At 45.3% G+C, this 23740-nt stretch overlaps 1 protein-coding gene across 1 annotated transcript in view; it reads left to right on the top strand.

Annotated features, from left to right (window-relative positions):
- The window catches only part of ZFYVE26 (zinc finger FYVE-type containing 26), a 32971-nt gene that overhangs the window by 6553 nt on the left and 2678 nt on the right, over window positions 1-23740 (top strand). The window contains exons 6-38 of the mRNA XM_072115179.1: window positions 12-176; window positions 933-1021; window positions 1431-1579; window positions 2901-3077; window positions 3161-3775; window positions 4561-4641; window positions 4881-4931; window positions 5012-5163; window positions 5512-5704; window positions 6701-6964; window positions 7245-7361; window positions 7544-7699; window positions 7882-8109; window positions 8507-8609; window positions 9096-9838; window positions 10400-10596; window positions 11349-11453; window positions 12096-12218; window positions 12450-12626; window positions 12950-13196; window positions 16398-16496; window positions 16756-16922; window positions 17143-17279; window positions 17969-18006; window positions 18910-19037; window positions 19765-19985; window positions 20274-20421; window positions 20525-20734; window positions 21113-21331; window positions 21418-21615; window positions 21932-22131; window positions 22456-22594; window positions 23268-23327. Coding sequence (XP_071971280.1) covers window positions 12-176; window positions 933-1021; window positions 1431-1579; window positions 2901-3077; window positions 3161-3775; window positions 4561-4641; window positions 4881-4931; window positions 5012-5163; window positions 5512-5704; window positions 6701-6964; window positions 7245-7361; window positions 7544-7699; window positions 7882-8109; window positions 8507-8609; window positions 9096-9838; window positions 10400-10596; window positions 11349-11453; window positions 12096-12218; window positions 12450-12626; window positions 12950-13196; window positions 16398-16496; window positions 16756-16922; window positions 17143-17279; window positions 17969-18006; window positions 18910-19037; window positions 19765-19985; window positions 20274-20421; window positions 20525-20734; window positions 21113-21331; window positions 21418-21615; window positions 21932-22131; window positions 22456-22594; window positions 23268-23327 — 6096 coding nt within the window. The remainder of the gene's footprint in view (window positions 1-11; window positions 177-932; window positions 1022-1430; window positions 1580-2900; window positions 3078-3160; window positions 3776-4560; window positions 4642-4880; window positions 4932-5011; window positions 5164-5511; window positions 5705-6700; window positions 6965-7244; window positions 7362-7543; window positions 7700-7881; window positions 8110-8506; window positions 8610-9095; window positions 9839-10399; window positions 10597-11348; window positions 11454-12095; window positions 12219-12449; window positions 12627-12949; window positions 13197-16397; window positions 16497-16755; window positions 16923-17142; window positions 17280-17968; window positions 18007-18909; window positions 19038-19764; window positions 19986-20273; window positions 20422-20524; window positions 20735-21112; window positions 21332-21417; window positions 21616-21931; window positions 22132-22455; window positions 22595-23267; window positions 23328-23740) is intronic.

The raw sequence follows: 23740 nt of genomic DNA, 5'->3' as shown, positions 1-23740 counted from the left end.
GTCCCTCGCAGCTCACATCTCTGGCCCTCCTGAAAAAAGAAGACTTCTCCAGTCTAGATCTCCTGCTGTCCAATGAGTTTCAGCCTTTGAGACGTCTTCTAGTTCTGCTGGGATGGACCCACCTCCAGAGTACGGAGTCTGCCAAATCACTTCTGCGCGTCATGCACAAAAATTCGGTGCGTCTATTTAAGTTGTTCCAACAGCTCAATATTCTTCTCTTGTTAATCACAGTATATTGTGGCTGTGTGATTGTTCTGCCAGTACACAAGTGAGGCATTCAACAGTCTCATAGTTATAGCTCCAGCTGTATTCACGAGTAGGGCACTTCTATCTTTGACCCTGAGGACTATACTAAAGATCTATGGCATTCCTGTACAATGGACTCCCTTCTATATACATTGCCCACTCTAGACTGGATGGATCATGTGGTCTTGTATAGTCTGTTACCATGGAGACACAAAAGCCTGCATAGGAGCTGCAAACTGGAAAAATATTAGTTTTAAGGGGATCAAAATACGTTGTGGATAGTGGATACTTTTGTATTATTGCTGTCTGTGTGTGTGTCATACAAACTCAACTTAACAGACAAACATACAGACCCTATCCTGTACGTAAGTCGGAACTGTATATTTTATAATTGTAACTCCAGACAAATTTTTTGGTCTCTGTGACAACTGGATTTTAAAAACGGTGACCAGGATTAATAATAAAGCTTAGACACCTTTGATGGTTATAGCTGATTATTGTAGCCGAAGGCTAAAGTACAGTAACTTGCCAACATCCAGAGGTCCGTTTGTAACTAGGGGTTGGGTGTTCTTAAGTAGGGGACCGTCTGTAGTTTATATAACTTTTTTTTTTTTTTTTTTTTTTTTTATTGCTCCATTGCAACTGCTGCAAAAATTTCTGATGTTAATATATATTTCCTCTTGCAGGACGTCTGCAATGACTCAATATTGAAGGAGTTCTGTCAGGGTCTCCTGTATCAGGTGGAAGCACTGGATTGGTGCTTTGAGCACAGCAGGTAGGTGTCCATGACTTACTTTATTGCTTTTAGTTAGTCTTATCTTTATTAGACTTGCGTTCGTGGCTTCTTTTGGAACAATCATCAGTTTTTCACATAGACAGAAATTGTTGCACTAATTCTATTAACATTACAAAGTTGGAGCGGTGTGTATGTAAGTATTCTCCCCCCCCCCCCCCCCCTCTTCCTTACATTTTTGGTGGAGGCTGTGCCTTATACTGCAGCTCAGCCACTTTTCCAAGCTGCAATATCAAGCACAGCTAATACTTAAAGGGCTTTTAAACCCCTTTACATATACTTGTATTGTAGCTGTAATAGATCCAAGACGCACTCTTGGCACCCAACGTATAAAGAATATGTAAGTGTATATATCAGTTCAGTAACCTCTGCCCCTGGTGTCGTTATACAGACAAGAGATTTCTAGGAAAGATGTCCCCCGCCACTTGTGTACCCTGGACAGCCATTCTGCCCTGTATATCCTTCATCATCTCACCAATCTGCCGCAGCTGAACGAAGATGAAGTCCTGAAGCTTCTGCACAGAGGGGTCCCTAAGGAAGGTGCGCTCATCCGTCTTATCTGTGTGACTGTAGTGTTGGCACAGGACACGTGAGGTGCTAGCGGATGCATCACAGAGCCAAGGATGTGTGGGAAACTAATAGGATGTTTGAGCCTTGGTGACTCTTAAAGGGAACTGGTTATGCACATTAACTCGCCCAAAAAATCATTTAAAAACTGTGATTAAAAAGCATCATCCCTAAATGGTTCATTCCCATGGCTGCAATGTTTCCAAAATCAGTTTGTAAAGTCCTGCATATTAAAGATTGGTTATGTAAAAGTGCTACCATCTTCTGCTGTACGGAACGTTGACAGAGAACTCCGTTACATCATTGGGCACTTCTTGTCATGTGACCGGGGTGATGTCATCTAAGGGCCTGTGAAATCTGTAATGTCTACCCTATGTGTGTATCTGATCACATGAAATCACAGCAGCCTCTGTGGAGGATTGGCAGGAGCTGAAGTCCGTGGAGGGTGCTGTGATTACCTACAGTACTGTACGTAAGGGTCTTAATACAGATAACTTTTGGCAGCAGCAATTTGCTCTTTTCTTTTTACTAATGTTGTGTGAATGTAGTAAAGGGCCATGGTGGGGGATGTACAGCAGCTCAGCTCATTACCAGTCTCTATACTGTCGGCAGTAAATATAGAGAAGCTAATGCATAATTTTATAGTAGTGCACCATTCCTGGCAGCCTAGGGTAGTTGAGGTCTTGATGCACTTTCTTCTTGTGGACCTGGGTTGAAGAGTTGTTGGTGCACTATTGGATGTGTTTCGACTCTGTCTGGTACTAATGTGTATCCCTTAAAAGAAACGAATGTGCAATCCCTAGTGTTATAGAAGTGTGGCCACTATCCCTGGTTAGTGAGGGTATCCCTGGTTTATTATGTAGTGAGAAGCACTGTCCCTGGTGACCTAGGGTAGTGAAGCTCTGTTACTAGCTCAACTGGATACTTGTGTTCTTAACCTGCTATCATTGAGTAACTATAGTAGTGGCAAAGTTATTGCACTACCTCTGGGCTAGGGTAGTGGAGACCTTGATACTTTCCTAATGGAAATAGGATGATGGAGGAGTTGCTGTCCTATCCCTGGTGGACAAGTGTGTCCCTGGTGCACTTGGTAGTATATAAGCTAATGCACCATCTCTGGTGGGTTAGGGAAGTTAAGGTCCACAATTCTCTGGTCTAGTAGAGAAGTCATGACTCCCTCCCCCTTCATCCATGGTAGTGTGTGATTATAAAGCGGTATGTATGCCGTAACTTTCTGACTGCCGTATCCATATCAAATAGTGAATGACTTGTATTTATCTTGCTGGCTTCACAGAACATAGAGATCTTCCAGCGCCGGCTCCCAACCGGAACATAGTGGTGTTTCAGGCTTTCTGTGCGATGAAGTATGCCATCTATGCCCTGTGTGTCAATGCTGCCAGTCATGGCAAGGACTACCACTCCCACCAGCTGAGCGGCTCACTAGATGACGGAGAGTGCTCCAAGGGCTCAGGTGAGGGGCACTTCTCATCACAAGATAATTCAAGTACTTGTCTTCGTATTGGTCCAAATATTTCCTTTCTGTTTTTGTTGCAGAGGATCCAAATCTTTTTGTACAGTATTTAACCAAGTGCCAGTATTACATATCCACGCTGCCTTTACCCCTAAAGCTGGAGCTTCTGGAAAACATCTTCTCCTTAATGTTTACATCTGCGTCCGATCTGACCTCCGAGCCTCCCCTCCTTGAGGCCGTCACTGTGCAGGAAGGTGAAGAAGTCTCGGACTTGAAGCTGCGGAGGAGCCCCGAGTCGTCGTCTTTGACTATGTCTCCGCTGGAAAGTCCCCTATATAATAGTAGTGCAATAATCGCTGACCTCAGTGATGCCACTCAAGGATCAACACCAAGTGCTTTAGAAAGTTCTCACAACAACGTGTGGGACCCGGCGAGGCCGAGCTGTGTAGACCTCAAGCGCATCACCAGCAGGTTGAGTGGATATTTGGCGGACGAAGTTGTGGTGGAAACTTTCTTAAAATTGTTAAAGGAGCAGGTAGACCAAATTAAAGACTCGGTTGACACGAGCGATAAGGACTTTGGTGAGGAATGTAAGATCCCTACTTCAGAAGACTTCAACAATAGGGTCGTCCAGTTGTCAAAGTACATTAGCGAAGCTCAGTGGAGATACCAAGTGGTGATGCACAACAGGAATGCAGGTACGTGACTTGTTACTCTTGGGCTTTCCCGGAGCCGGTTCTTCGTTTGCAGAAACATGGTTTTGCATCACTGCCAAAAAGCTGTTCTAGCAGGTGCATGTCGGATACCTGTGGGTGACGACCAGAGATCTTTGTAGGGATCAGTGTGTTGTAAAGGCTCTACCCTCATCCATCATTGCTGTAGTACATTGTTTGCAGAACTGTTTGGGAGCTCAAGGAACTGTGGTGGATGGGAGTCGTATAGAGGCACCAGAATCTTCAGAATAAACAGAATGGGAGGGGGCCCAGACTTATGGGAGCAGCAGAGGATGGAGAAGGGCTGGATCTGTGGGAGCGGCAGCAGTGGGTGGCAGGATCTGGGGGAGCGGCAGCAGTGGGTGGCAGGATCTGTGGGAGCCGGTGGATGATGAGAATGGGGGGGGGGGGGTTTATTGTGGATCTGTATTTTTGGCAGTGCTGCCTTTTACCAAATTATTTGCAGGAGTTCTGCATCTTGCTGGATGGAGCCAGACCCCTCTGTGCGTATAGAAAATAAGTAAAATACAGGCAGTCTCTCTTTTATGTGAAATTTTAAAATCTATAGGTCATAATCATTGCTGCTTCTAGGAAAAGGCTGGACTATGAAACTAAAATTGGATAAATTATTTTTTTGGTCAACTCTTACCCCCTAAAAGGAGTAAAATGTAATAATTGTCAGGGGTTTGCAGGATTTTGCTGTGGTAAGGGGTAAGGTGCCAGGATCTTATGATGTAAAGTAACCTGTAAGTGTTGTATGTTTTCTACAGAGTACGAGCAGGTGTCTGCACGAGTGCAACTAAGAACCTACAAAACTCCCAGTAATAAAAGACGTAAAAGAACCAAAGGATGTAAGTGTAAATGCTTAGGTTGTACAGTCTCTAGGGGCTCCATGACTTTTTTTTTAATTGGATGTAAACGCATTAAAATATTCAGCATGTAAGTGCTGTCGTAGTCTGAGGGGAGGGGGAGTGGAGAGTCACCGAAGCAAACGCTCTACCATATGTACAGGTAGGGCTTCAGGCTTATATGGTGACTGAGGAGCGCATACATCTATGGGATTAACCTTTTACCTTATAATTCATTCTAGCGGGTTCCAGGAAAGCGAATGAGAGCACGAGCAGCGAGCTGAGCACATCAGGTAGTGACCACACGAACTCTAAGTCCTCTACACACTGTCCTTGTACATACACTTGTCTAAATATCATTCCCTTCTTGCAGAGAGCTGTGCCAGCAATCTATCAGCCCGAACAGACATGGAAGGCCGCAGCCTCCTCCAACTTAGGAATAACCTCATCCCTATGATGCTGGCCCCTCCGGAATCGCTGCTCATATCATGTATACTGAGGGGGAACTACGCGGACGCCCATGATGTAGGTGACAGAGGGTCATCCGGCCTTATTTTGACTTCTTACAATGCTTTGGCATTTGGTTTAGTATAGAAGATGTTTTGGAATATTTTTAGGGTCTAGGGAAAATAGAGATAAGTAGTTCATGTTCTGGTGGTGAAGGCTTAAATATCTAGGGTATAAAAGCTTAATTTATACCCTGGTAGTTTAGGGTAATTGTTAGAAGGAAGAGCCCATTAGACCCTTATACTGAGACTTCATTGATGTCTATTAATGAGAAGCTGAATACCCACTGATCAAACCAATCAGACATGGGGCTGCCCTATAACTGGTAGACAATGTGAAATGATCTCCTCCTATCCCATTACTCAGGTCTCCAGGATGTTTAACCTGCAGTCTTCCCCATGTTACGGCGAGCTCATCTTCATGGAGCGACACCAAGGCGTCGTGCACGAGCTCTCAAAGGTGGAGAAGAAAATCGAAAATCAAACCTCAGAGGTCGGCATCAAAAAGCCGAGCAGTAGCCGCTCCACCCTGCAAGCCATAGGGAACGCAGCAGCGGCAGGTGAGCGCTGTCCTCCTAGGACCAAGTCATTGCTGGTTGTGATCTGTGACTTGTATCCTCCTTGTAGTTTTATGGTGAAAGCCCGTTTTACTACTAGAGATAAGGTCATTTAACAATGCAGTCCTGTTAAAGAGAATGGGGCAGAACTGCTATTCAAAAAGCAACCACTATACGTAGTCTGGCGCTGTGCTTGGTAATCAGTGAGGAGACTGCAGCACTTGTCCTGAAGCTGCACGACTAGTATGATCCTTCATGCAGGTTTGTTTAAACAGGCTCCTCCAAGAGTTAGAATACATGGCCGCTTTTTTCTAGAACCGCTCCTCCCCTACTACCATGGGTAGTATCTGGTATTACAGCTAAGCTCAATTCATCTCTATACCAGCACAGGCCATGGTCGGGTTTGGCGCGGTTTATGGGACAGGATGTTTTTGATCCACTTTGTCTGGGTTTGGCTTTGGGGCTATGTGCTTGCTCAGATCGGAGGGGGCGGCTCTTTACCCCTCCTCCCTTCATATGGCTGCCCGACTCTGCACAGTGAGCACCCGTTGTGTCACCGCTACAGCCATGGTAGCCATGCATCATTCATGACCAAATCACTGCCCCCATGACGGCTGTGTGAATGAGCCCCAACTAGAAGGGAATTTGCAGGGACAAAAACTTCACATTGGTTTTCTCTGGCACTGAGGAGACCGTATCTACAAAGAGGCTGAAAACTCTTAGTAGGTACGGGCTCAAACTTCTTCACTACTTCTTTGTACTTCACTGTTTTTGCAAACTCTAGTAATTCCCGCGTGACTGGCGTTCGGCCATCCCAGCTCTCCGCCTCGAAGCGTGGAAACTGGCTTTATGTATTTCCCCCATTGTAGAGTGCCGCTGTGTGGCATTGCACCTCAAGGCTATTCACTTGTGCAACTACCTCTTAATAGATGAGTGATGTTCCAGGCGTTAACCCTATCCTCACTTGTCTTGTCATGTGCCCCCCCCTCCCCTCCTCAGGAATGGTGTTCTATTCCATCTCAGACGTGACGGATAAGTTGGTGGCCCCCGCGGAGTCGCTGATCCCAGCATTACAGGATGACTTCTGGTTGAGGAGCGCTCGCTTGGAGAAGAACGACCCCTGGAGACACGTGGTGGAGGAGATGAATCCGGCAGCCATGGCGGCCTTTGATCTGGCGTGCACACAAGCTCATCTATGGAAAACCTGCAAACAGCTGCTGGAGACGGCCGAGAGGAAGCTGCAGAAATGTCTGGAAGGCAAAGGTGTGTTGTGGTCGGATATATAATCGTATGCCAGCTCTCCACTATGGAGGACATGGCATGACCCCTGGCCGCTCCGGTGGACTAATGGAGCAGACCGCCCTGCATGACTGTTCTGCTCCATTTAATCTCTATGGAGCTGACAGATCTTGAAGCGCAGTCGATGGACCCCTTAACTTTAGTTTGTCTGAAAACCCTTTTTAACTACTACACGGCCGCCATAGAGATGGATGTCTTGGAATAGGAATCTGTTGTCCATTAGAAAATGTGTTTGTATCTACAGGTCGGAGCTCTGTCATCGCAGATCATCCTGAAGGGATTAGAGGTGTCCAAGCAGTTCTTCAGCAACTGAGTAAAATTATCAGCTACCCCAGCCTGCAGCATGAACAGACAGAGACCGGTAAGATGCCTTACAGAAGTTATTAGATTACATGGTCTGTGAAAAGGGGGTTGAGATGCAGAGAAATAAGGAGCTGCTGCTGAAGAATATATGCCCCATGTGCTATATCCACATGAATACTGTTCAGCACTGCTCTAGATTGTCCTTCCAAAATGACATGTCCTTAACCACTGATCTTGCAGAGGAGAAGATAAGCGGCCAGCTGAAGTGTAGCATAGCGGAGCTGTTACATACCTCCTACTTGGTGCTAGAAGATGACCACATGGTCCGCCATATCACCCTGAGCCACGAGCTGGAGAAGAACATCGCACAGCTGAAATCTGCAGTCTCTGCCCTCGGTGAGTCCAATTCTCTAGTCTTGCCAAAACTCTGCAAAAATCCTGGATGCTGAATGAAGACAGTCTTTGCTTACTCTTTTTCGTAATATTTAACTTTATTGCACTACCTGGTGATGGGTGTCTATACTGGACGTGGTGTCTTGTTGTTGTCCTCATTGTGTCCCATTTTTTTTTTTACTCAGAACCTAAAGCCAATCCGGTCCAATCTCTTATGGACCAGTTGTCAATGAAACCTCAAGATGTTCAGGTGCATCCTGTTCGCCAGCACATGACTCTACTCATGAGCAACCTGGAGGAGCTTGCCAGGCTGCTGGACAATCGGGGGTTAACCTCCAGCCCCCTCCATTCCTTCTTTACATATGTAGACACCTTGGCCAAGGTTACTACCCAAAGTATAAATCCAGATTCAGGTAAGTCACAAGGGGTTTGCCTGCACAATGTGACGGTTATTGTCACGGTGCGTTGTCTTACCATACCATTGTATGTATCTGTCCTCACACTGCTGTTCTGTTTTTCTGTACTGAGCAGCTTCCTAGATCCTCCCTTCTCTTTTGTGTCTGCTGTATTTAACTCAAAGCAGAGGGGAGGTTACTATGCAGCAGCTCAATGCAGAGAGCTAAGGCACAGCAGTGTGAGCACACGGACATACTGAGCAGCCCTTCACCAGCTCTTGGCCAAGAGGTTTAGTCACTTTTAAGTTCTGTAAAGGGACCCTATTAGGACAGGCCTTGTTCCACTACACATGACAGTCCCTGACCACATAGTAGCATGCAGTAGTCCTGGATCAAACATCACTTTTCTTTGTAGAAACTGTGGACGTAAAAGTGGCGAATCCCTTTATTCTTCTGCATCAGAAGCCGACACAAGTGATGTCCCATCTGCTGTTTGAGCGTCAAGTCCCACCGGAAAGGTAACGCCATCCATGTTGTGTTCCCCAAGATGATAAACCAGGGGCACTTACTCATAGATCCAGGCACCGTGACTGTGGTAATCTTCTTATATTTGGATTTGAAAAGGGCGGAGACGATGGATAACACTTTTAGAATTATGCAAATGAAGTTCTCTGGGGTAGTTACCAGAGCCCCTCCATGTTTTAGCTTCACAAGCTGTTACAATGTGCAGAAGCACTTCCTTTTCTCTGTGCTGCTGCAGTGTGATTACAACTGGAAGAGGGAAGGGGGAGACTATGTAACGGCCTGTGAAGCTACAACATGCAGGCGCCCATGCTCATTACCATCATTTTTAAAGTTGATTTTAGAAGGAAGGAGACCCCGGATAACAAATACCGTATAAGAAGATTACCACAGTCATGTTGCCGGGATGTACAGTTTATCATGATAGAATTTGGAGATATATAATATAAATTTTTGTGATTTCTCAATTTTCCTTCTTTCAGGTTGTCTTCCTTGTTGCAGAAAGAGAATCTAGGGCTGAACGTGGAGCAGGTGATAGCGGATTGCTGCTGCGAGAGTCTGTCCTTCTGCAATATGCGGAGGGTAAATCAGGGGCAAAGTCTCCTACAGAGCCTGGTCCAGTCTGCACAGCAGTGTGTGGACTCTTCGCTACCGGATCTCGACCTGACGATATCTATGAGCCCCCAGGATAGCGAGGACATTCCTTTAAGTCACCCTACATATCCTGCCTCTGATTCTGGGCAGTACTTCCTTACAGCTTCTACCCTGAACTTCTTAAAGGAGAAATCCTCACTAACCGCAGCCATAGCTTGTTTAAGTGCAAGCAAAAGTGTCAAGCCGGCCAAGTCTGGCCTGTCCTGGATGGAGTTACGAGGCAGCAAGAAAGAAGCTCCTCTGGAGATGGAGACCATTGCCAAGGAGTGTGACTCGCTGCTGTCAGAGTTCCCCGTCTTAAGTCGGTACCTTACCATAATGTCCGAACCATTTAGAGAAGGTTCCCAGGAAGGGGAAGGGTTGAGTAGTTCTCTATGTGGGAAACCATGGACATCCTCAGTCCTCTTAGGACTACATGCATCCTCGGCGTGCACTGTAATATCTGAAGCTTTCCAGAATGCGCTCTCCAAGAAGAACTGGGCCAGTGCGCTGCAGATTCTGGATCTCTATGTCGGTGACTTGGACCTCAAACAAGTCACGGATGCCGTATTGTGCTGTGCTGCTGCTGAAGGTAAACGGCGTAGAACAAAAATGAAAAATTTGTGACCCCATTAAAAAGCAAGTTTAAAGATGTACCTGACTCCTTCCCAGCAGACACCCATGAGTCATGTGGGAATTTCTCTATGCTTTGAACTTCCTTATTGCCCCCTCCCTTCTGACTATGGCACTGTAACTGTGCAAGCAACCTCTGCGCTTGAAAGCTCTTCTCTATTTCTCTGACTCGAGCTCCAAGGTCTCGCTGCGCACATGTAGCTTCTCCTGGCCGGTTGCTACGCAGTGACCTAAGTATGCAACTGACTTGCATTTGCGTACCTACTGTAGCTTACCATGTAGCGACCAGCCACGAGCATATCAGAGCTTAAATAGTGCCGTAGTCAGAAGGGAGGGGGTGTTGAGAGTGCTGAAAGGGGAGGTTGCTTACTTGGAGGGTGAAGGTGAACGCCCACATGACTCGAAGTTGTTTTGTTAGTAATTTCATGGGCACTATTGATGGAAGACGGCTTCCCTTTTAACTTGCATGATGTGAATGTAATTGCCCTGTATGAATAATCCTTCTTTGTGATCAATTTAGAAAATGAAGGCTGGAGACGTCTATTATCAATTCAGGATGCCACAGTGAGAAGCAAACTGGCTCTAAGATTTCTAGACAAATGGCCTCTGGATGCCTGCGGGGACATTTTATCTTACTGTGTATCTGTGAACAGTATAGAGGATAGCCTCAAGCTGGAGCTACTGATGAAGAAGAAAGAAATGGATATGTACAGCAAGGTAACGAGGAATTCATTAGATTATTTCTTCAATCTTCTTGCACACATTTGTAGTGTAGTACACTCGGTGGAGGCTGGGTATGGATGCTATACAGGCTATTGTGGCCTCCACTAAGCAAATGCTGCTCTCTGCTGTGGGATGTGGGATGATCTAGTGAGGACTGCTCCACTTTTATCTGTTTACGGGGTAGAAATGGGCAAAAAAGAGGCCCCCATCTGCCAGAATGTCTATGTGCATTGGGACACTTCCTCCTAGATATACTGGGTCTACATCCAGTATATCTAGGAGGAAGTCTCCCAATGCACATAGACATTCTGGCAGATGGGGAGATTTATTGTAAGAATCAGAGCCACCAATTAGAGCTCAGCTAATTGGTTAATGCTTTTATATGGCCACGATAAGCATTTTCAGCAGTTCCCCCACCCCCTGAAGCCTCTATCTACTTTCTATGTTATGTCCTATATGCTGCACACTGATGGAGGAGATCCTTCTCTATGGCTCACTTGGCAGGATCATTCAGGTTATATTTCTGCTACTGTGAAAAGCTGCTTAAAGACGTTGGAGATGGTATTTTGTAAGTCTTGAGTCTGTCTTGGGAGACCAAGATTGAACATAGTCTGTTGAGTTGCAGAAGGAAGGATCTGTTGCATAGTTTATTGAAGTTACTTGTCACATTACTTTGTATATGCTGGGAGTACATGACGCTCCTGCACCTCGTACAATCACACACTGACCCCCAGAGCTTCTTTCAGATTCTGACCCTACGGGAAGATAAAACTTGGGCCAGTTGGCAAGATTTAAAGGAAGACTGTAAAAGAGATCCTCAGTCTATAGTCAACATGATCTTAGATGCCAAGGTAAGGCACGGGGGGATTTTTTTTTTGTTTTTTTTCTTCTGGGTATCTGATATTTGACCATAAATTCGCCTTTTACTCGTTACGGGGTTCAACGCTGTGAAGAACTGTCTTCTATATTGATAGGTATCGGTATATGGTGGATACCCTGCCAGCCCCCGCTCCCTAATATAAGGCCTGTAGGAAAAAAAATCCCGCTGTACTCTCCTTCCTATGCCCCCCAGCAGGTCCTCTTCTATACAGCGATGCTCCGGCATAGTCTCCGTGTCCCGGTGCCGTCAGCTGCTCAGTGACATTCTGCTATGTGTGCTGGCACCGGGCGGCTGACCTCATCGTTCCTGCGATGGACCTTGTGAGGACACGGAGCTGATGCCGGAGCATTGCTGTATAGAAGAGGACCTGCAGGGGGACATTGGAAGGTGATTACACGTTTTTTTTGTTTTTTTGCTGAAAAATTCGGCTTATACTCAAGTATTTACGTTTTTTTTATTTTTTTAAACTCCCTCCCACTAGCATAAAGTCTCATTACTTCTACCATATACTGCAATACTACTGTGGACTGGGAGACTAGGACTCTGGGGACAAAATGTGATTTTATTTGTATATTAGATTTTTTTTTTTTTTTTTTGGTTTGTCTCTATGTAGGATTATGAGCTGTGTGAGGACTGGGGACTCTTCTATCCGATCCCTTCAGATCTTCTTGTAAGCCTGTACCGTGATCATCTGCTACATCTTCTGAAGAGGAAAGATGCTGAGAAATCTGTACAGGTACTAAAGTAGAAAGTGTCTGCTATAGCGCCCCCTGTGGACTAGACTTCACTGTAGCGGTCATATCGCTCTCTTCTCTTGTATATTTCTGCAACAAATGCAGAAATTCTACCATTTAGAAGCTTAAATATTCTGACTATAATGTGAGCCCCCCCTAATCCGCTGTAGGTTTTCTGTATCCACTTGTATAATATAATAGGGAGATAATTTGCATATCATTTTCTTTGGTAGATTATGAAGAGAGTTGAGGATCCGAATACATGTTTCACCATCATGGAGCAGGCCCTCCTGCTAGATCCTGGCATCTTTGGGAGTCGCTTCATATCAGAGTACCTGCTGGCACATTTTACAGATCGTCTCACCGAGATTCGAAGCGAAGAAATTAGGAATATTTTCTTGGGATCCACGGTAATGAATCTTCAGCATGAGATGAGTGATTATGATATCGGTAGCCAATATTAGAGCATCCCGAACTTGGGCAATCAAAGCCAGGGCTAGTAGGTAGAGGCGTCAATTTGCCAGATTGGCTGCACAGCCACCAATCTGTGCAACACGTCCGGGTCGTGGTACACACCCAAACTTAAGAAGTATGGTTCGGAGCCTCAGTGCTGGGAGTAGCACCGTATACACAGTAGCTGATGTATACAGCTCTGCCCCGCTCGCTGGGTAACTACAACTCTCATCCTGTTCCCATCACACTGACTTGTTGTCCATTGTGCCGTCTCTTCTAGATATTACTATCCCTTCCAGAAGACACTCATCCCAACTATGAACATCTCCTCTCCTGCCCGCTGCTGATGATGGAGCAGCTGCTGATGAACATGAAGATGGAGTGGCTCTCCATGGCCATGCAGACCTTGAAGCCGTATCTGGTGGATCCAGTTTTCCCCTTATCTATAGAGGATGTGGACAGGTTGCTGAGCACATACGCTGGGAAAGCCCTGGACATCCCATTCTCCTTCAGAGAAAAAAGACCAGGTTTGTTTCTCCTCTTTGCAATGCGGGCAAAGGTCTGGGGGCCTAGAGGCTTATATGGGGGCTAAAGTTCTGATGCTACTGGAAGGTACCAAGATCTGGTGGCCATATGTCTTCAGCTGTCTCTATAAATGGGACTATTAAGTTTCCCAGAGGAACGGAGTCTAACAAATCGAGTACAGACAGGCAAAACCAGCAGCAACTTTCCTCCATAACGTTACCAGACAATGCATTCAGGGGTATAGCATTCTTGTTCTGGTTGGGCAGTATAGAGGTATATAGGGTATGGAGGAAGGATAGGTTATACCAGAGGTCAAAACGCTTGTGTATAAGCATGGATAAGAATCCACAGGCAGTTTAACGCTTTGAAAAAAGTATCATGCGTATTATTGTGCGTGACCCTTTTTCTTGATCTTATGGGTAAATGAGCAATGCTTGACACATTCATTGATAAAGCTCTTTATACACTGTAAATTGAAGGGAAGTATGAAGCTTTATTACAAGTTAGCGGGCTGCAGGCATTTCAAATGGAGCGAGTGGTGCTGAGGCTGTAGGGTCCGGCATCTATGGTAAAGATAATTTTACAGAGGGAGATTGACAGGTTCTAGAACATCAGACTATGCAGAAGAGGGGTTTGGAGTAGTGCTGTAATCTTTAGTCTAAAATATATATATATATATGTGTATTTATAGCTCTTCTTTCTTGGTTATAAATCTGGCAGATAAGGAATTATTTAACCCTCTCCTGTCTAATTGTTGAAACACTTTGTGCCTCTCGCATTGCTGCTTTTTCCCAGCTTTCTGCAACACAGATTGAAAATGCTCGGGTCTGTCGCTCTACTCTGCTATAAAGGATGTTTACCACCAGAATAAATTATCGTAAACCAAGCACAAAGACCTACTGGTGTGTGTAAACCCTCTGGCAGGATCCATTCTTTAACCTTGTTATGCCCTTGTGTGGTTTTTAAGGCTCTAGGCTCCATTGGTGTTAATGGAAACTGGAGCCTCTCGGGCTCATTTTGCATAATGTTTAAAGCTTTAAGGGCCTAAGCTTAAATAAAAATGGTTCCTGCCAGATGAGGCACACATCGGTATGTCCTTGGTTTACAATAAATGATCCTGGTAGGGTAAGTGTCCTTTAAAGGAAATCTGCCATTCACATAAAGTATGGATAAACCAGGGACACTTACTCCTAGGTCCTGGCACCATGACTGTGGTCATCTTCTATTTTTCATCCATGACCTCCTTCCTTCTGAAATCAATTGTTAGAATTGTGCTAATGAGGCAGAAGGGCTTTGGGGGTGGTTGCCAGTGCTCTGTGCTGCATATTCACAGGATGTTACACTGTGCAGGAGCACAGAAACTTTGTTTGCAGAAACTTCCTCTGCTGCGGAGAGATTACATCAGGAAGGGGAAGCAATAAGAAGCCTGTGAAACTTACAACATAGAAGGGCTCTGGTAACATGCTAATGAGGCAGAATGACTCCGGGAGATAAGTTTTTAAAAGTTGATGTTAGAAGGAAGGAGGCCATAGATGGCTAATGCAAGAGGATTCCCACAGTCACGGTGCCTGGATCTATGAGTAAGTGGTTTATGCTTGACTTTGGTAGATTTTCCTTTTTAAGGATATTTTCTGCTGTCAGAAAATCCACATCACTTTCCGTGTCCCTTCCCACCATCTGGTTTTTTAATTAATTTGCCCTAAATCTGCCTGCAACTTGGGCCACGTTGCTTCATAGTGGAGGTTGCATTCAGATTTGAGCCAAAATCCCACATGTGAACGTGCCCTAGGAATTTGGTTTCTATCTCTATAACCGAAGTAGGGTTCCACCGATACCAGAATTTTGTGTGTGATACAATACCAGGAAAATTATCACGAGACTCTATACCCATACAATACTTTTCAAGAAAATGTCTGTATAGTGCAAAGCGGCAGCGTCCCACATTACTGGCGCTACTTTTTGTATGGGTGCACAGGGGGCGCCGATGTGACGGTTTTTAGTAAGCTGTAAAATATTCATCTTTCTGTTAATGTGGCCATGCGAGGGCTTATTTTTTGCAGGATGAGAAGGCATCAATTCTTTTCTTTTGGTGTTCACTATATAACCATATATACCTGTTACCCTTATTCTATGGGTCAGTACAATTAAAACCTACCGTATCCATAATATATCTATCTAACTTTGCATTTCATAAATTTTGCAGAATTAAAAAAAAAAAAAAAAAAAAATCGAGTGTTTTGGCATCGCCGCCTTCTGAAGGTTATAACTTTTTTTTTTTTTTTATTTGGGGCTTATTTTTAGCAGTGAATTATATTTTTTACACCAGTAACATTGGAGTAGTACTTTTAAAATTGTTATTAGGGTTCCCAGTATTGGAAATGACCGAGCAATCATTTTAATACATTGTTTTGGCTGATCTTGCATGCCCTGGCTATGTACAGCATGGGGGGTCCTGATCAGACCCCCTGGGCTACCCTGGCAAAGACTAACAGTTCAAAACCCTGCAAAAGTGGCCTGGGGGGAGGGGTTGTTGATTGTGGGGGAAGAGACCCCTAGAAGGAAATATCCTTAACAGGTGGAGCTAATGTCTCGCGGAAAGGTTAACCCCTTCCTGCTCAGCTCCTCTGATTAAAGCTGCTTTGGTGCCTGGAAAATTGGCCGGCAGTACAGCAGTGTGTGACCGGTGCTTTTAGCTTGTACCCTTAAACACTCACAATGGGAGCTCGCTCAGATTGTGTGTGTTACACAGGGGTGCTGCTGTGCTGGCTGATGGTGGGGGCCGGGGGGTATTGAACAGTTTTGGGCTTCTTTAGAAATTTCGACGCATCGTGCAAACCCTAAACCAAAGCAAATAAAATGTGATCCATCAAATGACTAAAACTCCTCGGTTCAGACCCCATTGGGTCTTCACACAACCTTGCATCTGCAGTAAAGGCCACTATGCACACACACTCTCTTCCAGGACAAGCCTCTTGCGAAAGTGATGATGGACTCTCCCATACGCTGACATATTATTCCTGTGCTTTGCTTCCTCCCTGGCTATTTGCACTATAGTGCGACCTCCTTTTTGGTACCAGTTGTGTCGGGTTTATCCACTTGCTATAGACTGGTGTAGATGCATGGCGGCAGCTGCTTGGCTATATAATGCACTTGGAGACCTCCGATATCTTGTGCAATTGATGCGTTGAATTAAATTTCTCCAGATACTGTGAGTCGAATGCCTGAAAGCAGCGCTCAGTCTATAGACCCAGAGCAAGACTCTCCGCCCTCCCCCGGAGAAGTGGAGGGCTCTCCTTTTGTGGGTAAAGTATTAGGGCTTTATTTTATACTTGTGTGTCGTCTTGTGTACATCACATCCATGAAGACACTACCACCCACTATAGGGCACCATTAATTTCATGGGGTTCACCAATGAGTACAAAAGGCACAAAACTGGAGCGGATTGGCAAAGGTGGAGGAGGACCCTGGTCCTGAGGGCTCACACTCTATATGGGAGACTCTAGGTGAAGGCTAGGATTCTCATGTCAGCATATCACATGACTTCTCCTCCGCTTGCTTCAGATCGCTCTCGCCTGCAGACGCCTGGAAGTCTTTCCGAAAAAGGTCATAGAAGGAACAAGTCTTCTCCAGAGTTTATCCCCCCAGATAAACCTCCTGCCAAAACGGAATGGATCCCCGATGACACCGAAGTCACCTGCATGGTCTGCAAGAGCGAAAGATTCACCATGGTGAGTAGAGGGGACACTCCGAATCTGACCCCCTTAAAGGGAACCGGTCACCAAGTTATGCTGCACATATACATATGAAAAGCCACAACCTAAGAACAGCCATTGATGGGGTGTCCTTCCCCAGGATGAGCTGTTATTGGGTAGCACGATGATGATGATAACATGAGTAGCGCTGGAGGATTGTCTTATCATTTGCACCCGTGTCTTGTCTCCCTCCTAGTTTAACCGCAGACATCACTGCAGGCGATGCGGGCGCCTGGTCTGTAGCTCCTGCTCCATGAAGACTATGGCGGTGGACGGCTGCCGGGAAAATCCGGCACGTGTGTGCGATCAGTGTCACAGCTATTTCTACACAGAGTAAGTATGAAAAAGACCAAACTGTTAGGGCTACTTTATTTAGCCTGGAAATGTCACCACCGGGGGGTGCTATTCTTATTTGCCTTGTATACGTGGTGAGTGGTAGCCTTAGAAGGGTGCGCCTATCTTATAGATTCATGATGCCCTTACTGGATAGGTCATAAATGGATAAGTGGAGTTCCCTGAGAATAGCGCAGAGGCTATTCTCCTTTCAACTCTGTGGCAAAGAGCAGTCCAGCTACAACCCTGGAATAGATATGTATTTTTTCAGTCCTGTGTAGCCTTTCCTTTAATATGTGTTAACCACAGATCTGCAGAGACCATCCCTCAAGGTAGCACATGGATGAGGTGCTAGGTCCAGCATGCACCAGAAGCGCTGCGTGTTATAGTTGCAACATCTGCCTGAATGCTGAGCAACCGGAACTGAACTCTTCAGTTCAGTTCTGGTTGTCGGCGTTTCAGCCATAAGTTGGACACTAGTGTGTAAGGGGCTTTACTTCAGCTGCAGCTTTTCGTGGTCAAAACTGTTGAGATAATCCCTTTTAAATGGATTTTCCAGAGGGAAATGTGGAATTGTAAAAAGCCTGAATAGCAAAGATAATAAATGCCCCCCGCATCTGCCTCTCAGACAATGTAACTATCCAGATGACTAGAGACCATATGATAACCTTCTCTTTGTTTGTTTGCAGCCCGAATAAAACCGATGATGACTTTGAACATTTGGAAGGTAATGTTACTGTATGGACATGTAGATAAGGACTAATATGTGATGTATCCGTTTATATAACTGGGGAGCTATAAAGGGATCTGTTCCATGACCGGTTCCCATAGAGCCCCAGTAACTAACACCCTTCTTTTAGCTATAAATTGTTCCCATCAGATCCCCATGTATTCAACTTTTACCTGGTATCCTGGGATATCTATAGTGAGTCCAAGGTGGGTGTGGCCTCCGCTGATCCAGCAGCAGTAAAGTCATGTGACCAGGGTGACCTCATTGCAGGTCCTTTAGCCTCCTAACGTTAGCAGCATGTAGACCACGCACGTATGTCATGTCTGCATTAACTTCTACTCCTCTCCATGCAGACTGTTGCAATTTTTATGTGTCTATCGTTTTTGTTTTTTAATTTGGTCAGATATGTGCATGGGGAACAGTTAATAGGCTAAAGGACCTGTGATGTTACCTTGCTAACATGACAATAGGCTGCACCTCCTGACCTGCTTAAAAGATCCCAAGATATTGGGCAAGTTTATAACTCTGATCTGGAAAGACTTCTAAGTCCCAGGCAACATGAAGACCTGTCCTGGTTACTCATCAGAGCCCCAGTGCTGATGGGTTTCTGCCCCCATAAACATTAGATGAAGTCTTATCTGTAATATATGGCACCTCCCGACCCTCCATGGGTAAGTTTGGAATGCAGACACTCTCGCCATTCGTTTGCATATAAGCTTTTCTCCGATTGGCCATCACTCCCGAATCCCCCCCCCCCCCCCCATGCACAAGTTGTGCAGAGAGGCCGAGTGGACCCCATTATCTAAAGACTTTTGAATGCGTCTAAACGTACCCCGGTATAAATACAATGTAAAACATTATCTTAACAGCACCAGTAATTTTTTTTGTTTCCTTACACAGAAAACAATGGAATTGACTTGGATCTGTCCGAAGTCCTGCAGCTCACTAAAGCCCCTGAAGTGGACTGGTGGTTGTCGCTCAACGAAGCCGAGAACGAGGTGGAGAGGAAGGAGTTTTATTATGAGCAGGTACTTGGGGCTTCTTCCAATAGGCGTAATATGCAGTATTCCAAAAGCCAAAATAGATGCATCTATTTAGATGATATGAACGAGCTTGAATGATATAGCTGTATCTTCTGTCACGTAATCATAAGATGCTCTGTAAGTAGAATGGGACCCGTCCATGTTACCCTCTAGGCATCAAAGCAGTTTTTGAGGGATAATTTTAAAGAAAATCTTCCATCAAAATCCATCATGATAAACTATGGATGCTCACTCGTAGATCCAGGCACTGGGACTGCGGTAATCTTCTTATATTTGTTATCCATGGCCTCCATCCGTCTAAAAATCAACTTTAACATTATGGTAATGAGCCAGAAAGGCTCTGTGGGTGTTACAGGCTGTTGCTGTCTCTCTCTCCCTTCATACTCCTTTTCCTGCTGTAATCTCAGCAGCCCACAGTGGGAGTAGAAGTGCAGGAGGGAGAGACAGTGTAACAGCCTGTGAAGCTATAGCACGGAGAGACTCTGGTTACGCCCCTCAGACACTTCTGGCTCAATGGCATAAGTTGTAAAAGTAGATTTTAGAAGGTCCCCGGTTTATCATGATGGATTTTGATAAATTTCCTTTAAGGAATTGTTGGCGTGTCTTGAAGTGAACCTGGAGGCAAAAACATAAACACAAGATAAATAATAATTTTTGTTCTAATGCTGTGAATTTATACGCAGTCTGAATCTGACACCTTGTGCCTCTGCAGGCCCCAAGTGCGTCTCTGTGCTCCACCATCCTTAGCCTGCACTCGAAAAGCGATGAATGCGGCTACCAGCTCATCGAACGCTGCTGCCGCCTCTCCGAGGGTCTCACCAACTCCGAGATGGACAGTCGCCTCCTGCTGGATATCATGAAAAACCTGCTCTTTAATGCCAAAATGATTTTCGTCAAAGCGGCGAGTAGTCACGACCTCGCACTGTGCGACAGGTACGTGGTTTTCCCCATCTTGTATTACTAGGATATGTATCTATATGATGGATCTCTGTTTTTGGGAGTGTAGCATGGTGGCCCCCAGTTTCCCAGATTGTTGGCCCCCCTACAAGTGAACTAGGCTGGACTCTGCTCCCTTCATACTGTCAAAGAACATTGCTTTGTGATGAAACCATCGTCCACTTTGGAGTCCACAAAGTTTGGGGTGTTCTTACCATCTTGGAGATATTCCATCACATTGGGTGCAGCAAGTTTTTAGTAAAATGGATCTATTTTTTGTTTCAGTTACACCAGTAAGGTGGACTTGCTGAAGATTCTGGTGGCGGCGTCCTACAATGACATCCCTTCTCTGGAGGAGATTGTCAGACCGGCCGCCGTGGTGCGGCTAAGGAATCGACTCCTGGAAGCAGAATACTACAACTTGGCTATAGAGGTATTAGTATTGTAGTGCGCAGTGACTCGGGTTGCCATAGGGGGGACCTATACATCTACTTTAAAGTACATTATATGACTTTCCTTCATATTTCATAACATAGGTCTCTACCAAGTCCGGACTGGACCCCTCGGGTGTATGGCATGCTTGGGGCATGGCTTGTCTCAAGGCTGATTATTTACCTGAAGCGAGGGAGAAGTTCAGCAGATGTTTGAAAGCTCCTGTGGATCTGAATCAAAAGAATATTGGATCGAAGCTCCTGGACGATGTTGTTCAACACTTGGATTCTGTATCCAAATCCGCTATGCTGGTTGTAAGGCATCATCTTGTTTGGTATAATAAGGGACCCCAAAACATCCATGGTCAGCAGTAAAGTAATTTTTTTGTTTAAACTTGGATTCAAAGCTTCAAATCCCCGGAGAAGGTGAAATTCTGCCTTTCTAAAGCCACCACTAGGGGGGGCTAACTGTATTCTGGGGGGGTTATTGATTTTAATACTTTTTTTAAGACTTAAACTCCTCAGCAATGTGTGATGGATGTCTAAACCTAGGTCTGACTGCTGGTCACCAGAATGGGGGGTCATTTGTTCCTTTTTTGAGTAGAGTTGTGGTTGCGCTATTGTGGCCATCGGATAGGTGCTTGGTTTGTGACTGAAGCCATATCTGATATCCCTCCTTTTGTTCTCTTGCAGAAAGATGATGATTTTTTTGCAACCATAAGAGAACTGGAAGCGACCCTGAAAACTGACTGCCTCCTGTACGATATAATGCCAGAGGGGAAGATCCAGAAAAACACCTACTACCAGGAATGTCTGTACTACCTGCACACGTACGGCAGTAACCTGGCCATTATCCAGTTCTACATGCGGCACGACCTCATGCGCGACGCTCTGCTGCATCTGCTTAACAAGGTAGAGGGTCCTGACGGCTTTTATTGTCTTATGGAACCTAAGTGATAGGATGGTCCAGGATATTGTATCCTCTGCTCTTCCCATAGGAATGTCCTGGGGAGATCTTCATAGAAGGCATCTTTGTGCCCAGCTACGAATGCGGCAAACTGCATGCGCTGGAAACCTTGTTAGAATCCATTGACCAATCGCTGGAGAGCTGGAGCGTCTACCTCCTCGATTCCTGCAAACATCTGCAGCAGAAGAACTACTTCAACATCTTGTATGAGCTGCAGCAGTTTATGAAGGTGAGTCTATACCCGGACAGGAGCCTGCATTCATCTTGTATCAGATTACATCCATATTCTGCTCAATCCATGTGGACGAACCTACAGTATCAAGGATGAGACTCCTTGCATCATTGGGATAAATGATGCAAGGAGTCCCTGATTCCTTGCAAAACATTGTTGCTGAATTATAATTGTGATTCCAAGGGTGTCTGAGCATCAGTGATGCTTGGAGTCCCGTCTGCGACTCAAGGACTGATCACAGCAGTGTGAATTGGCCCTATACTTGTCGTTTGCAAAGAGCTTCATCTCTGATCTGTGACTTTGTACATCGCAGGATCACGTTCGCGCGGCCATGACCTGCATACGATTTTTCTCGCACAAAGCCAAAAACTACCGTGACTTGGCCAACAACCTGACGTGGTTGATAAAATCCAAGGAGCACCTGAAAATCTCCTTACAGGAAGCCTCCCGGAGCAACAGAAGGAAATCCTTCGATACGTTTAGGAAGAAAATGACTGCAACTGATGTGTCCAGGTAATTCCCGCAAAGTATTGGTATAACCTAATGCGCCGGTATTGTGTCTGGCAGGCGCAGACACAATTACAAATAATACATATAAATGTAATAAAATATGGATATATAGATAAAGCAGAGCCCATAATTCATGAGTCTTCATCTGCATTTGTTGCGCTGGAGGACCTATCCTGCCCATGCACTACAGGCATCCTATCTTTATCACCAGGGACTGTGTAATGTTTGATTTGCCCTGTGGGGGCGCTGTAGCTGAGATAAATACTTACTATTACGATCCCATGACTTGCTGTGTGTTTTAACTCTTATTGGCTCATTGTCTTCCAGGCACATTAACACTGTCGAACTTCAGATGGAGATCACCAAGTTCCTGCAGAGGTGCGGGAGCTTTCAGACGGAGGTAGACGACTCGCCGCCTCCTATTTTTTTTGGGAGCAGCGCGATGATGGTAGAAGTGGCCTACAGGGTGAGCGCCTGGCTGACTTGCAGCTAAGACCTAAAGACCTAAACAATAATATAGACTAAAAAGTGAACAAAGTTCTCCCGACATTCACACCCCAAATTATACCCACAGGGGGTCATGGTGGTTTGCTTCAGTAGTGTCTTCTTACATTGTAGACCTTTCACCACCTCGGGTGTATGGGGATTATCATATCATAATGTAGGGGCTGCTTCATGGATTCAGGGGCACTTTGTATTCTCTTTCTAGCTCCCACGGTTGCTGAGATCTCAGTCACGGTATCTGATCACTGTAATACACTTTGCTGTCAGGTTTGAGGAGCTGGAGCAGAGGATGTTATGATGTACATGTGCTATGACAAGAGTTTAAGCACATCCTCTGCTCCAGGTCCTCCTCTCTGACGGCAAACAATGATCAGATACCGGGACTGATATCTCAGCAACTATTGGAGCCCAGCATTCATGTGTCAGTAATGCTAATATGGTGGGCAGGGGGTAGACAAAGCAGGTAGTCTGTGGGTGAGAATGCAGCCAATAGCTGCCGAGCAGGAAGTGCATTGGGGGAGGTGGTGTTGGACTGCAGCCAATAGCTGTGGAGCAGGAAGTGGTGTGGGAGGGAACACGCAGCATCATGTATAATAAATTTGAAATATTCAATGTGTATCTTTTCTGTATATTAGGTGATACTGGGAGGGAAGAATGTAGAAGAAGGTTTTGGAATCGCCTTTCGGGTGATTCAGGTAAGTTTGTTGTGACCGATGTATCAAAGCCGTAATGTCTCACATGTGTTTCTAGTCCATCCAGGAATCTCCCTTTAATTTGTTGCACACAGCATTCTCCAGAGGTTTTAAGGCTCCTCTTTAATTTTGGGGAAATCTGATTCCTGTAGGGAAGAGATTAAGACCATTATTTTAAAATGAAAGTCTAAGTTCCCCCAAATTTCTTGTTGTGTGGGTGAAAATATGTGGAACATAGAAGTGACCATAAAGGTTGGGATTCCTTCAGTTTACAACTTCTGTTATTCCTGCAGCACATAAGTGCCTAGGATTGTGCCGATCCAGCAAAACGGATGTACAATGAGAATTAAGATCTGTAACAGTAATGCTCCATCTTCTGCTTCTTTAAAGGGACACTCCAGTCACACCTTGATTAT

This window comes from Engystomops pustulosus, chromosome 7 (genome assembly GCF_040894005.1).
Source record: "Engystomops pustulosus chromosome 7, aEngPut4.maternal, whole genome shotgun sequence".
Lineage (NCBI taxonomy): Eukaryota > Metazoa > Chordata > Amphibia > Anura > Leptodactylidae > Engystomops > Engystomops pustulosus.
The sequence above is the reverse complement of the archived record's forward strand: the minus strand, read 5'-3'. Positions and strand labels throughout refer to the sequence as shown.